General features: G+C 38.6%; 2 protein-coding genes across 3 annotated transcripts in view; one reads left to right on the top strand and one right to left on the bottom strand.

Annotated features, from left to right (window-relative positions):
- Window positions 1-1,068: 1,068 nt before the first annotated feature.
- Window positions 1,069-13,671, bottom strand: LOC129281022 (rRNA-processing protein UTP23 homolog). Of its 2 annotated transcripts, none has more exons than XM_064112345.1 (4): window positions 13,203-13,671; window positions 6,373-6,577; window positions 4,431-4,619; window positions 1,069-2,833 (listed from the first exon to the last, which is right to left on the bottom strand). In XM_064112345.1, exons 2-4 carry the CDS (start codon window positions 6,544-6,546, stop codon window positions 2,432-2,434), a joined length of 765 nt encoding a protein of 254 aa, XP_063968415.1. In that variant the 5' UTR covers window positions 6,547-6,577; window positions 13,203-13,671; the 3' UTR covers window positions 1,069-2,431. The 2 variants fall into 2 exon arrangements, with proteins under 2 accessions (XP_063968415.1, XP_063968416.1); XM_064112346.1 differs by having other exon boundaries at window positions 6,373-6,572; window positions 13,203-13,662.
- LOC129280008 (p21-activated protein kinase-interacting protein 1-like) overlaps window positions 13,060-15,731 on the top strand; it is a 15,832-nt gene continuing 13,160 nt past the window's right edge. The window contains exon 1 of the mRNA XM_064112344.1: window positions 13,060-13,421. Within this exon, the coding sequence (XP_063968414.1) occupies window positions 13,311-13,421 (111 nt within the window). The 5' untranslated portion in view covers window positions 13,060-13,310. The remainder of the gene's footprint in view (window positions 13,422-15,731) is intronic.

Here is a 15,731-nt window from a genome sequence, read left to right as displayed (position 1 = left end):
GTATATGGTCATATTTTGCTAGACTGCACTGTATGTATGTGATTGGTGGTGACTGATCGCCATACATTATAACGTGTATGGATTCTGAACGTAACTTTGAATTTTGATAAAACGACTGTATTTGAGTCTAGTGTAATACCAATGCGATAGTGGCATGGGTTGCATGGCCATGTATTCGCTGCACGATGTGTATGCCTATACCGGCCGTACACGGTGTTTTCGCGCTCCCATTCAATTCACATTGTATACTGAGCTGATTCTCCGTTTCGATTGTGGATTAAATCATAATTTTTCAACAAGTATGGATGTTGAAAGAGGAACCAACATTAAGCAAATAGACAGTGGAATCAAGAACAAATTCCAGTGGAAGTGGTTGGAGAACAAAGACAATCGTGGAACATTTCTCTCGGATTATTTTCGCAAAATCGATGTCGCTGGTAAAGCACAATGTATTGTGTGCAATCAAACAATCGCGTATGGAAGCAGTAGAATGAAAGCCCCGATGAAGCACGGGAATTCAGATGCTCACAAGACTGCCTCAAAGATAAAAAGGGAAAACCAAACTCTGCCTGCAGTATTCCAACATGCAGATGCAGTTAATTCTGGTGAAGCAGGTAAGCCAGTCTTGTTACCAGGGAATGAAGAGGGCCCAGGAAAAAGTTCATTTCCGTATGGTGCACCCCCTATTAAACGTTCATGAAACGGCAACATGCTCTAGCAAGAGAGATGCCCCCCTTCCTAATGTGAATTATCAAGATCGAAAGGCAAATGCTGAAGCCATGGTTGTATCATTCATAGCTGAAAATAATTTACCATTTACTATGACTTCAAAGGTTTCAGACCTGGCTAAAGAGTTATCCAGAGATGAAAAAGTGAAAAGGAAAATGATCCCTAAAATAGGCTCAGATTGCATCAGAGACAATTTAGAACCCTAGAGCTTCCAGGGCCCTTGGGCGGGCCGTGGCCGAATAGGACTTCGTGCACATAATTTACCTTCCAAGAAAAGTTCAGGCCCTGAGACCATTTGCCACTGGCATCCCTGTATTTGGAAAACAGACCATATTCATGTCAGATATTGAAAATTGAGTATTAATTGAATTTAGAGTTTAGCAGTGAAAATCTTTCGATTCTTGAAACTTTTCAGTTTTCTGTCCCAAAATCAGTCGTTCCAAATGCAAAGTTTTGATATGTGTACTTGAGAGAGAGAAACTTTACTGATTTCAATATCAGGTAGAATTTACAATCCTAGAACTGTTGCTTTCTTTGGTAGCATTTTTTTTACCTGATTGCTAAGAAAGCATGAATGCTTGTAAGCAAGCAACCAAGGGACGGACAGCTTAAGGTCCTCTCTGAGGGACCTGGTAATGAGGATGAATGCCTTACCAAAGGGCACTAGCACATCAAGTGGGAATCAAACCCGGGTCACCGGAATCCGAACCCCCCGCTCTATCGATTAAGCTATCGCACCTCCCCGATATGCACCGAGATAGATTCTCCATTTATTTCCTCACAAAAAAACATTTCTTCACAGCTTTTCACTGCAGGATTGAAATATAACATGATGATTGAATAGCAGCTGGCACTCCATAAATGTGTGGACCAAGTTTAAGGCCAAGTTCACCCCACCCCAAAAAAAATATATATATAATGCTCAAAATTTCATCAAAATCAGCTATAAAATAAAAAAGTTATACATTTCAAAATGTTTGCTTAATTCAGAAAACAGCAATATACACGTACATGGATAAACATCCCGGTTGCTATGCAAATGAACTGATGACATCGCCCGCTATTTCAGTATGTGAAATACCTCAATTTTTTCTTCATCATGATGAGAAATCAGATTTGAGTCCTCCTTGAATATGAGGGATTGCAATGCTCGCAACCTAAAAGAAACAGTGAGCAACATGATCAACTCTCTGATACATTTGCCTATAACTATTTTGTAGAAAAAAAGCGAAACTTTAAAAATGCATGCAACTCTCTTTATTCAATGCTTTGCAACTTTAAAGCAGAATTCCTGCAAGCAACTCTTGCTTCAAGTAAGGCGCCAAAACAAAATCTGAGCCACCTAGCTGCAACTTATTGCGGAAATTAATTTGCATCTTTTCCCTTCCAACCCTTTAACACCTGCATATGAGGGTTTGAAAAAATCAATGTGAAATCTTGGCCAATCATGTATAGGAATATCAATAGCTTATCACATTCACAGTTAAAATTCACCAACAGGATTCTACATGAATGTTTCCACAACATTACCATTGCATAAGACCTCCACTTATGATGTAAAAAGGGATTCTCTCACGGAGACTCTGAGTCTTGAAATCCCTCTAGATTTAAGACGGTATCTCTACCACCTTTTTGTTTCTTCTTACCGCTTGAATCAGACAACCCTTTTTTGTAATCCTTCATTTCGCAGACGTAGAGCATTTCAGGATCCAGAGGCATGCTGAATTTGAAGTTGCTCCTCCGCATGTGATGCTATCTTCACTTTCTTCCTCCTTCTCCTCTTTTTCTTTCCTTCAGTATCTCCTGTCACAACCGACACCTGCTCAGGACTCTTCTTCTTTTTCTTCTTCACGGACAGAGGGTTCGGCTGTTTTGGTCCTCTCCGCTTCTTCCTCTTCTTCTTTCCTTCATCGGTCCCATCCGCTGCTTGGAGTTTCTTCAAGGCGCTCTTCTCAAACTCCGAAGGGTTGATTTTCTTGGATGTCATAGAAGAAGCAGCTGTGGTAGAGGTGACTGAGGGTTTCTCCAGGACTATTGCACTGAAGTGAAGGTACAGGAGTGGAGTTCCTGGAGTTCTATGGACAAGAGAACTCAGATCTGGATCCTGTGAAGAAAAGGAAACGAGAGGCAAAGCCACCAAAACAATGAGACAATCTTCTGATACAAACAACTATTTCAGTGAAAGCTTGCACAACGATATTGAAGTACAGAATATACATGTAAGTTTAGAAAGGGAAACTTTATTAGGCCCTTGTGTCATAGGTTCAAAAGACATTTGCTCTGGCGACAATTTCTCCGGCGACAATTGCTCTGATGTGAAATCTGCATGTTAAGCCAAACATAAAACCTGACATCCGAAACTATTAAATAAACCCTAATCCTCGTCTTAACACTATTCTGAAACAAAAACTCTATTACAATCCTAAATCTTACCCTTTTCCCTCTGAGATATCAAGATCGGAGCAAATGTCACAGGAGCAAATGTCGCAGGAGCATATGTCTTGTCACCATTTCATAAGGGTTACAACTATGGTAAATTTACTACTATGGCAACTACCAAGGTATTACAGGCTCAGCAGCCAATAACAATCAAGCCTTCGATGGTATTTGCAACAATGACACCGTTCTCACTACGTTCCTAAAACTAGTTTACTGGAAACTAGTTTAACGCATAGTGAGAACTGTCAAAGCGGTCTTGGAAGCGATCTTCCAAACCAGTTTGGAAAACCACCTCGTGATGTAGTTTTCAAGATCGCTTCGCCTCGGTAAACTGGTTTTAGAGCAAGTGAGGACACAACCGTTCTTCGTGAAGCGATCTTCGCACATTTTGAGCACGCTACTCCACACGACAGGTGTAGAATGCCTACGCTGCGGTTTTGAATTTCGCGCAAAACGTGTCACCCAACTGAGAGCGTTTCCATAGCAACAAGATCACTTTACGTTAAGTGATTTTGAAAACCACTTTCGTGTGATCAAGTGGGAATGCTAGCAAAGTGATCTTCCAAATTGGTTTCCTGAACCGGTTTCCAGTAAACTAGTTTTAGAAAGCGTAATGAGAACGGCCTCATAGACAAACTTACCATAGTTTTTAGGTCTTTATGAAACTGGAACCAGATGTTGGGAAGATGAAATTATTTGTGAGCTTTCAAGTTATTTAGGAGGAATATCATAAAAAAATTAACTTCTTCGATGCCCTCATCGGATTTTGAACAAAGGTTGTTCATTGACAATCAAAAAGCTTGCCAGGCATAGCAACAAGTTATGTACATTTTTTTTAAAATGAATATCAAACTAATGAATCACATTAGGTCCCCACTTAAGTAACATCCATAAACTTGAGTCATTTCATTAATAGTTGCAAAATTTAAAAAGGAAATGCATACCCAAAGAGGAAAAACAAATTAAAACAAGTATTGAAATGGCAAAAAAAAAATATTCCCAAATCTGATAATTACTTGTTATGCAGAACAATACAAGATGCTAACTAAAAAAAAAAAGATACAAATTTGGGAACTACTTGGGAATTACATAGGAACTACTTGGAAATTACCTGGAACTACTTGGGAATTATCTGGGAATTACTTGTTATGCAGATCAAATAGATGCTATTGCAAAATTAAGAATCCATAAAAAATGTTCAATGGTGAAGTCAAACCGTTAGATGGGCAAATTCCTTTCAAAGATATTAACGCTGTACTTGCCTGAGTAGCAATAAAATAGTGGTTCTTGTTGGAGTCAGCTATCATGCTCATGACACACTTGAAAGCAGAGACCGGTTTATCCTTGTGACCGCATCTTCTCACTTGGAACCTCTTCAGGATGACGTACGCGCCGTACACCGCCTTGCCCAACGCTTCCGCTTCCTTCAGGATGCAGTTTGTTGTCGTCAACTGTTGGATAGGAAGTTTCCCGTGGTTTATCAACGAGTTTTAATACGTCAGTCATGACAATCTCAAAATAAATAGGTTAAAGATAAATGCCAGTTGTGGTAGTGATCTCAAAGTGAGTTCGTTCAGAATCCAATAAAATGATCACCCTAGTAACTGTGTTTATAAATAGAAAATATGTGCCAAACAATTGTGGAAGATGCTGAATAGGGCTTAATTGGGAATTTAACAAAATAAGTATGGGATTGGAATAAGTGTCGGGTATTTTTTGTAACTGTACCAGGGGCCCATTTTCATAAAGGACTTGCAACTGTTGTAACTGCCATAATGGCAACTACCATGGTAATGGGCTCAGCAGCCAATCAAAATCAAGGTTTCCATGGTAGTTGCCATAATGGCAAAGTTACAACAGTTACAAGTCCTTTATGAAATGGGCCCCAGATCTAGATCCATGATGACAATCTCGATTCTACAGACTTCCTTGTAAAATCAGTGTTCACGGCAACTATTTTCAATTTCCTTTAATATTCGAAAGGGCTGAAGTTCAAATCCCCCCCTCCTTGAAGTCTGATAAAATCCTTTATAGCCTATTGATATTTTTTATCAACATGGAATTAATGATTATCAAAGAAGTGATATCTTAATGATTTCCAACCAAAACTGTTTGTGTGAGAGAGAGAGAGAGAGACAGAGAGAAGAGAATCAAGATGGGTAGGCCTACATAGACAAAATTCTCAAGACCGTTGGCAAAATTGCATGGGGGTGGTGAGAGAGGACTGTATAAAAATTACCCACACACCGTCCCAATATCATGATTATCAAGTCCATCTGAATTCCATACAAACAACTGAAATTAAGAATGAGACTATTTGAATCAATGCTGATAACAATACCATATAGTGTATGCAAGAAGCTATGTTTATGGAGGTAGAACGGGGTTTCATCTAAGTTTTCACCTACATTCCCTTCAAGCAAGAAAAATGAAATGAGATTTACTCATTTATCCAACATTCATTTCAGAACCACACATTTTTTCCCTTCAAAATAAAACTTCCTTTTAAAATAGGACCCCATTCCCAAGGGATGCCATCAGTTTGTCTTTTAAAAAGTGAGAATGTTTGGGGTATGGCGATCAGAGTAAGAGAACATCTGATGTAAAGGTCATTTATTTTTTCTTTCTTGTTACAGAAAAGTCAGAACTGCAACTAAACTCAAAGTGATATCTACATTTTCTGCCTATTGGAACTACACAGAAATCTAAATACTACCTCTTCCCACTTGTAAATTGCCAATTCGTCTACTGCCAACTCGTCCACACACCACATGGTCTACTTTCATTTAGTCAAATGCCATTCCGTCCATCAACATTTCGTCTAACAACCATTTGGTCCAATAACCAATTGGTCCAATCATCACTTCTACTAATCACCATTGCGTCTATGACCATTTCGTCTCATAACATTTCATTTCATTTTCATTCATCTTGTACAATCAACACTTTTTCCAATTAGACCAAATGGTATATGGACCAACTGGTTATTAGACGAAGTGGTGAGTGGACAAATTGGCAATTAGACCATGTGGATAGTGGACGAACTGATGGTAGACCAAATGATAGTAGACGAGTTGGCAATTGGACGAACTGGCATTAGACGAATTGGAAATAAACCCTCCCACTCAGCCCCAAATATTATGTATTATTTTAACTAATGAAGAGATAGATATCATACTTCAAACGATTTTGAATAACTCTCACCTGAACCTCTCCTCCTAGATATTTAGGCAGCTGCTCCTTGATGTTGATCTTGTTCTGGAGAGCCATGCGTGTGAACGTTCCATCTATGAGGACCTGATGCGGCTCTCGGAAGTTGAAGTTGTGCTTGTAGAAGCCAAGGTATTTGCGTGCGTGCTTGTATCTCTTGACCTTCATGATGGATGATTACTCTTCTAGATCAGCTGTGCTGGTGTCAAAATATGGAATAATGAAGCATAACAAGTGGAATGCCTCTGGCCGTCTCACCTGCATCACGCGATTCAATATAGCAGCAGTGCTGATTTTGAAAACTACTATAACTCGCACAAGATGTTCAGTGATACTTGGTTACTCTTATTTCCACGTTTTATGAACTAGACCAATACACTTATAGAGATATGATGGCAATTCAACAAATACCCCCAACGTGGCCAAAGTTCTTTGACCTTACATGACCTTTGACCTTGATCATGTGACCTGAAACTCGCACAGGATGTTCAGTGATACTTGATTACTATTATGTCCAAGTTTTATGAACTAGACCAACACACTTTCAAATTTATGGCTGTAATTCAACAAATACCCCAATTTGGCCAAAGTTCATTGACCCTAAATGACCTTTGACCTTGATCATGTGACCTGAAACTTGCACAGGATGTTCAGTAATACTTGATTACTATTATGTCCAAGTTTCATGAATCAGATCCATAAACTTTCAAAGTTATGATGGTAATTCAACAGATACCCCCAATTCGGCCAAAGTTCATTGACCCTAAATGACCTTTGACCTTGGTCATGTGATGTGAAACTCATGCAGGATGTTCAGTGATACTTGATTAACCTTATGTATAAGTTTCATGAACTAGGTCCATATATTTTCTAAGTTATGATGACATTTCAAAAACTTAACCTTAGGTTAAGATTTTGATGTTGATTCCCCAACATGGTCTAAGTTCATTGACCCTAAATGACCTTTGACCTTGGTCATGTGACATGAAACTCAGGCAGGATGTTCAGTAATACTTGATTAACCTTATGGCCAAGTTTCATGAACTAGGTCCATATACTTTCTAAGTTATGCTGTCATTTCAAAAACTTAACCTCAGGTTAAGATTTGGTGTTGACGCCGCCGCCGCCGCCGCCGTCGCCGTCGGAAAAGCGGCGCCTATAGTCTCACTCTGCTATGCAGGTGAGACAAAAAGCAATAAATGTAAAAACATTTCTCAAAACTGATTAAAACAACTCTCATACTAAAATGAAACAAGTATATAAGCTTGTATTTGTCCTTAAAAACCCTGAAACACAATATAGGATGATTAATTATAATTTGAGACACAAATAGAAATTTATTTAATAACTGTCTCTCCGACATATTTAGTTCATGCCCAGTTTTCTCATATTCAAGAAGTCTATTGGCTTTGGTTTACTACATCTCCAAAGTTTTAAAATAGTTTCCCAAGATTCAATTCTCTCAAATCTTTTGGACTGGTATTTTTACATTAAGCTTTACAGTATGTTTAGCCCATTTCCAAGAACCAAATGAGATTTCTAAAAGTCGGAACAAAGTGAAACGATCACTGTCAGTGGCGGACCGTGACCCAGAGGAGACAAAGCATTGGAGGGGCACAGCATTGTTCACAAACAATACAGTGCCCCTCCAATCATTGTCTCCTGCGGGTCACGGTCCGCCACTGATCACTGTAACCCTGTGAAGAGCCAGATTACAAAGACCCATCCTACAACCAGAGGGGGACAGATTTTTAAAGAGCTTGGCCCTCCAGTATGTGGTATCACAGGCCTAATTCATTCCCCATAGACTCGTGTGTTAAATTGGCACTTTAAAAAATTCATAAAAAATAAGGATGAAATTCGGGGGTCGAATGTTTACTACCAGTGGATAGGATATATATCTGGCAATCCATATCTGACAAGAAAAGGGTCCCTCGACCGGCTCATTTAAAAAATAAATTGGCGTGTTTGAAGACATCGTCGGGGGGAGCAGATTCATCACCTCAAACAGCAAAATAGCCCTAATCCTTCCGCCAGTCAAAATATAGTCCAAAATTTGTGATATTTCTTCCCAATTTGGGAAACCGAAGTTCAGTAATTACCAAAAATAGAATCAGTGTTAGATGGACAATCATATGCATACACTTTGTCAATCAGCCATATCAAAATTAAAAAAATAGCAATGGGTTGGCTCGAATGAATATCTATGGCCTGCCACTAGTGATTAGGCCCGTGTAGCCATGTGTTCACAACGAAAATCACACGTCAACACCTTCCATTTATAAATCTTTGATTCACCAAAATTGCATGATTAATTATGCCAATATATACACTGCAAAAACTCTGGTGTTGATTTAACACCAGCCGGGAATCTATAATTGTCCACACCAGAGAAGTATTGAAACAACACCAGTTTGGAATCAAACCTATGCTGTTTTGATACTAATTGGTGTTGTATAAACACCTATCTGGTGTTAGACCAAAACGAAACTGGTATTGTTTAACACTTCTCTGGTGTGGACATATATATAGATTCCGGGCTGGTGTTAAAACAACATCAGAGTTTGTGCAGTGTATGCATGCGAGGCTACCGTTGCAGAGCACTCTGTCGGGTCCTAGCTGGAGTATATATACTGCTGGGGTATGTCACGTCCACAGGCCAAGTGATACACGCTTACAGCGACAGCTCCATTAGAAGCAAACTCAACTACTCTCTAACTAAAACTGTTTTCCTATTTATACCCTGTGCCTTACTAGGAGTTAGTGCTATGTCCCTGCCAAGCATCAGTGAGCAAGGCATGATATTACAATAGACCCCTATAAATTGCCCAAAGCAGCAGCTTAAGGCTAACATAATAGAAAGGGAGGCATTGTCATTAACATACTTGTAGCCAAGACAGAGGAATGTCTTAGTCATAGTAGAAGCTGTATCCACACAGCATACAATCTAGATTTACGGAAGTGTTCACATGATACATAAAATTAGTGCCTGTCTCTACACTTCTCCCCATCTTATTTAGGATAGATCCTATCTAGACTTATTTAAAATAAACCTCCACTCAAACTTCAACATTTAACCTAACAAACTAATCTCACTTAAATGCGGATATCAAGATAATATTAAAATATTCCTGCAAAAAAGGACTTGATGTGTTACATAAAACATCAATTTACCTTTTTTTTAAAGCATTTTCTTTTGTTTTCTCGTTTTTTCCCTCTTTTTCATTTGATGTTTTTTATATTCTTTTTCATTTGTTTTTTCTTCTTTTCTTGAAATAATATTTTTCTTCTTTGACATTCTTTTTCTTTTATCAATTTGTTTTCTTCTTTTCTTAATTCATTTTTTTCTTTTTTGACATTCTTTTCATTTTTTTCCTTCTTTTCTTTTCTCTTCGTTTTCTTTCTTTTTTTAAATTCATTTCTTTTCACAATGGTAACAATACATACGAAAACAGTAATAGTTTAAACTACAGGGAACCTTTAACTTAAGTACTGTATGGTACATCAACTCTAATACTGGGTACTTATCATTGAGAAGTTATCATGCATGTATAGAGATTTGCCACAGAAAATTTCACTACAACTATATACATGTATGTACAACTACGAATGTACAGTACATGATTTGACATTGTAATACAATATCTTTCTCAACCTAAATCTGAATGAACAATCCAAAACATTCTATTATCTGTTAGTATTTTCTGTCTAAATGTATATATGGGTAGCCTTGTTAATGAACCTACAAAGGTTCTGAAATGTGTTGAAATTTTAAATATCAGAAGTTCAGAATTTGGTTATCATGGAAAGCATCCGTACAGGTCAAGCGGTTGAGCAACCTCAGAGAACAAGAAGGTTGAATGAATGATCAATACCTGGAGCCACAAATCATGGCAATGGCATGATCATCAAAAGAATGGGCTGATAGGAAAGGATTCCCCTATATGAAAGTAGGTCATCACTACGACATACTTATGGAACCTGGAATCCAAAGTTTGAGGCATGAGGACCCAAATTGTAATTCTAAAATGCTATTGTCGGTAATCACAAGTCATGGCTTATTGCCCCTTTTCACTGGGATAACAATGTGTAGGATTGAAATAGATACTGTAGATGCTCAGTGCATATTTGAAAATTGATAGTGGGTTAGAATCTTTAAAAGTCACTGTTTGCATTAGGAATTCCCTAAATTTGTTTATGAATTAAGTTATAAGGTGGTATCAACAATCAGTAACACATTTTGTTATCAGTAAATCAATCTTTCATTAAACAGGTCACAATTCAAAGTTGTTTTGTAAATTATTATTCACAGATGAAGTTTGACAATGAAACATTGTTTATAAATGTGAAAACCTACATGCTTTACTGATCATACTCAAGTCTTATTTGTTTTTTATTGTTAGAATTATTTCTTTTTTACAGATTTGACAGTAAGAACCAACTTGACTGAACCATAAAATGTTAAACAATTGTAGTTCCACATGTTGGGGGAGAAATAAAAACTTGTTTCATAGGACAATGAGGAGAAAATTAAACTATTTCATATAATAAAATACAAAAGAAATAGTGAGTGATGTCATTAGTTCCCTCATTTGCATACTGATCTGGATGTGCATATAAACTATCTTGTGAAATTAAACGAAACTTTAAAATGTCATAACTTTCTTATTTTACATCCGATTTTGATGAAATTTTCATTGTTATGCTTGTTGGATTTTTCTCTTTTTATTCAAATCAATTTTTGTCGGGGTGGACTTGTCCTTTAAAGTTTTTAGTATAAATACCATCTCTAACCTTATAGTTGCAATGATTACATTGTAAAGTTTAAGTAACACATTTATTGGCAACTATTTTAGGTCATTAAGTCAACTTAATGTAGTTTATCACTTATCAATTATTCCTATTTTTAAACAATATGAATGAATTTAGTTATTAATCTAGAACCCCCAAAATAGTAATTATGATCAACTTTGATCAAATATCACTGACTATGAATTAATTATATTTTATCTCATTGATTTATTAAGTTAGTTGTTATATTAGAATTGTTGACAAGTATCATTTAGGATCAACTTTGTATTAATTATTTACATGATTTATACATTCCCTATATTCGTTACATGCACTGCACTGAAAATTTGACGGAATAAAAGCCTTATTTGCACTCTTTTTTTTGGTATCATACAGCCAGATCTAGATATATCATTATTTTTAACCTTCTCCATATTTTCATTCTCAATTTTAGTGGGGTACTCTTGGGAGCTCTTGCCGGATCGTGCAGCAAGCAGCAGTAACTTTACATGTATGTGCACTTGTGCCGGGCTTAATTCACCCAAGGGTTCACAGTCAGACTGCAGGTCCCAAGAAAGTGGCTTCTTTCATCCAAGTGATATTCATGACTTGAGATGTTTTGCATATTTAATGAGCTTGATGCGGACCAAAACACCTCTTTTCATTCGGTCATTGCTGCTCTAATTGAGCATCGAATTTCATAAATTTGGTACCATTGTAAAGAAGAAGAATCATTCTTTCAGGTCATGTGTTTGGATTTATTCAAAGATTTTGTAATATAGGTTAAAATTTTGATCTAAAATATGCTACAAAATAAAGATTTTCACCTGACAAAAGCTGCTATTTTCACTCTTTATTTTTGTTTGAGCCCAAATGATTTTTATATCACGATAAAAGTGAATATGTATGCTTTGAAATGATATAGTTTTCAAAATAAGAATTGGTTTAATCGGGTCAAGATCACACTTTTCATTTGCCAAGTACATAAAGCAACTTGAAAACAAGAATACTGCACTCTGATTGGTCAAAAAGACCACACAATGGCAAATTCCAACGGTTCCAGTGCCTGGGTTCGTGGGAAGGTCACACTTCCCATGTGGTAATCTCCTCAAATACCCCGCACCTGTTGTTCTGTGAACCTTATCCAGCCAATCAGAACTCTGGATTTCATGCAAGTACAAAATTTCAGAAATCTCGTATTGTACCTTGGTGGGAAAAGTGTGATCTTGACCCGATTAAAAGGTGCCGCATATCAAGAGTGGCATTGTGAGAAAGTACAGAAGTTCAGCTTTATGGTGATATAGATATCATTGAGGCTCAAAATAAAAAGTTTTACACAATTTGCAAAAGAAAACAGAGGAAGAAAATTCAGTTTTGAGGCACATTTTCGGGCCAGAAATTTACTTATTTAACAAAATATTGTATATAAAATAAATGACCAATATGAAAGAGTAACTTTTACTCTATCTGATGGTGCAATAATATTTCATGTAACTTGAGGTTAAGACAGGTAAATTCTTAGAGAAAGAAAATCTCACGAATCACGAGATTTTGCAAGGAGGAGGATTCAGCCACGAGATGATTTGGATGAATCTGGCCTTTTTGCTCATTAGCATAGGGACCTGCAGTCTGACTGTTCATTACATGCCGCCGCGCAGAGAAAAATCAAGCCATATTAGTCTTAGAAGTCATGTGTTGTGGACCCAAGAAGTGAGATCCCAGCACGCGCGACCCACTAGTTAGAAATCCACTGCCAAACGCGGTTCGTGGTGCGAGGTTAGTATACTAATACTAACCTCGCATTACGTGTGAGTGGGCTTAATTAAGCTTTACGTCTTCAGCAACCAAAGGCTGTGTGACCGCCCGAAAGTTCAGGCGACCTGCGCTGCCAGTGCTCGGTATCATTATCGCGGATGAGCTTGCGCTTGTGAAAAACTTAAAAATTTACCATTTCAATCATTTTCAGAGTTTGAAAAACAATATCAAGCTGGTCACACACTCTCTCTCTCCGTCTTTTCATCAGTAATACTCACACAATTATTAGAGGTCTATCTGTTATTTCAGACGGTCTGAGCTGAGTCGGCTTGCATTTCAACAGCAACCCGCCATGTGCTTGTGATTCCGTGACGTCATGGTTGGGCATGAATATTCATAAACTTTTAAAAATGGCGAAGCACGTGTGCCTTCAAGTTTTTGCTGGCTGCTATGAAAGGACCACTTTCGGATACGATTTGTTGGAAAATGAAGCGGAGGTATGATTAAATCTTAGGCTTTCAACAAAATGGCGGCCAACAAAACGCTCGATTGCATCTTCATGTCATTTAATTAATAATTTAAGTTTCCGACGTTCCTCAGCTCAGCGCAGGCAGCGCAACCAGCACCGCGGCCGCGTCAGCTCAGGCTCAGCTTAGCCTTAGGCTCAGGCTTAACCCAGGGAGCTCCGGCCCGCGCGGGCCGGAGCCCAGCGGCCTGTTGCACGACGAGATGAAATCTGGGGCCTGTTACATGAATGGGTCTTTTGTTCTCTCAATGCCGACGGTGGCGGGCGGTGTGCAAAGAAGATCATGCCTCCGTAGGACATGTCTGGCCTGGAGGTGTCTTTCCAAGGACCATTCTTCGTATCGCCCAAATCGGCTTTGTGAAACAGTTGAGCGATATCTCGTTCTTAGACTTAGTTTTTCTTACGTCAGTAGAGGCGCACGGCCAATATTGGAGACTGTCTCCAATGTAGGAGATTATCTCCAATAATAAAAAAAATATCAGAGACTTTTGTAAAGAATTTGGGTATCCAATTTCATTTTCAGACTCGGACTCAGACAGAATCAGAGACAGTCTCCAGTTTTGGAGACCAATTTCCTTTGTTTACATTTGCTGCAAAAGGATTACCTTGGCGGCAAATAAAAATGTGATAAGGAGAATCCTCATGAAAAATTACCCCTTTTCACCGTCTACTTTTGTTTTGATAAGGATTTTTGTTGTCAATCACGCATAAAACAAATGGGCTTCTGACCTCAGTGAGACAAAATTTTGGGTGGAAAAAATCTAGACAGCTGGCAGCCGTCTGTTTCGAGGAGTTTTTTAACATTTTTTTATTTTTTTATTTCTCCTCGTACACAGACGGCTCGCTATCGTGCAGCCACCATTAGGGGACTTGCAATGCAAAATCCCCCCGTCGAGGCTCTTCAATTTTTGTCTTTAATGAATAAAATTTTTGAAAATTAACGCAACCAAAATGCAAATTAATATTCCCTCTTGGCATTAATTGCCAAAAAACAGAGAAAAATCAAGTTAAAAGGAACAAAAACAGTGACTTACCTCGGCTGTCGCGCAAATTCACTTCCCCGTTATATCCGCTCTTAAGTACATAAACATATGGCCATTGAGTCCCCTGTACAGATCGCGCTAGAACTTCGGTCTCTGTATTTGGTGAGTGAAGCCAACGGAGTTCAGCTGAACAACCAACATAACAGAGACTGAAGCTTTTGGTCTAGAAAAAATCATGCTTTTGTTGGTGTTGTTTCTTTTGTCTTTTTGCAAAGCAAGTCTCCAATGTGGGAGATTGTCTCCCCTATTGGAGAGAGTCTCCCATATTGGCCGTGCGCCTCTACTGTACGTAGAACGGTGAACTACGAAAGACCCTTTTATGCAACAGGCCCCAGGACTCGTCCGTGTGATACGACGCGGACATATGCTCTCCAAAATGGGGTAGAATGGGGGCGCAATATCAAAATAAAAGGGGAAAATATAAATTATGCACTTACCTCGATTATATGGATGAAGGTCTACGTTATCGTGAGACACAAAATCCTGACTTCGAGGCACAAACTGGACCCTCAAAAAAAGGAAAAGTTCTGTCTTGTTCGTTCTCCTTTCAAAATGCAAAACAAAATGGCCGATCGATAACGAGAACACACACAACATGGAGGTCTAACTTTTCCTTTCTTTGAACTTTTCCTTTTTTTGAGTGTCCAGTTTGTGCCTCGATGTCAGGGTTCTGTGTCACGATAGACCTTTTTTATCCATATAATTGAGTAAGTGCATAATTTATTTTTTCCCCTTTATTTCGAGTGCTATTGCGACCCCATTCTAATTAACCCATTTTGGAGAGTACCCATGTCTGCTGGGCTTTTGGTAGCTAGGCCCTAGCTTTCCTGGCCTAACTTAGCCATGACTTTGTAGCCAGGCAACTCCTGAGAGCAGGCGCCAGTCTGCAGGTCTTCGCTGACGTTGCTGCTAGCTGCCGCACCGGATGTTGCAGCCTGGGGGGGCATACTGGGGGTAGTTACGGGGGACATGCCGCTGCGGCTTTGATGACCTTTTTCAGACCTCATTTTCTGTGAGCTTAATGTTAGACATGTTAAAGGTAGATGTAGATGATAGATCTACTCCAAATGACAAAATTTCCATTCAGAAGCAGCTAGCAGCCTGCCCTGCTCACAAGTCCCCTGTTACGAAACATCTCAGTTACCCATCCCTGCCTAAGTTGTCCAGCGCAAGCATCACAGGCTTTTTTTAGCTGCACATACGGCTTTATTCCCTCTATACCATATACCACGGCATGC

The sequence above is a fragment of the Lytechinus pictus genome, chromosome 17 (assembly GCF_037042905.1).
Source record: "Lytechinus pictus isolate F3 Inbred chromosome 17, Lp3.0, whole genome shotgun sequence".
In the NCBI taxonomy this organism is placed as follows: Eukaryota; Metazoa; Echinodermata; class Echinoidea; order Temnopleuroida; family Toxopneustidae; genus Lytechinus; species Lytechinus pictus.
This window is presented reverse-complemented; position numbering and strand designations above follow the sequence as displayed.

What these genes read in the sequence shown, in the direction of transcription:
- LOC129281022 (XM_064112345.1), bottom strand. Translation starts at nt 6,546, where the DNA reads ATGAAGGTCAAGAGATACAAGCACGCACGCAAATACCTTGGCTTCTAC. An exon ending in ATCTAGGAGGAGAGGTTCAG is followed by an intron (nt 4,620 to 6,372) that starts GTGAGAGTTATT and finishes CCTATCCAACAG; the next exon opens with TTGACGACAACAAACTGCAT. An exon ending in ACTATTTTATTGCTACTCAG is followed by an intron (nt 2,834 to 4,430) that starts GCAAGTACAGCG and finishes TTTTCTTCACAG; the next exon opens with GATCCAGATCTGAGTTCTCT.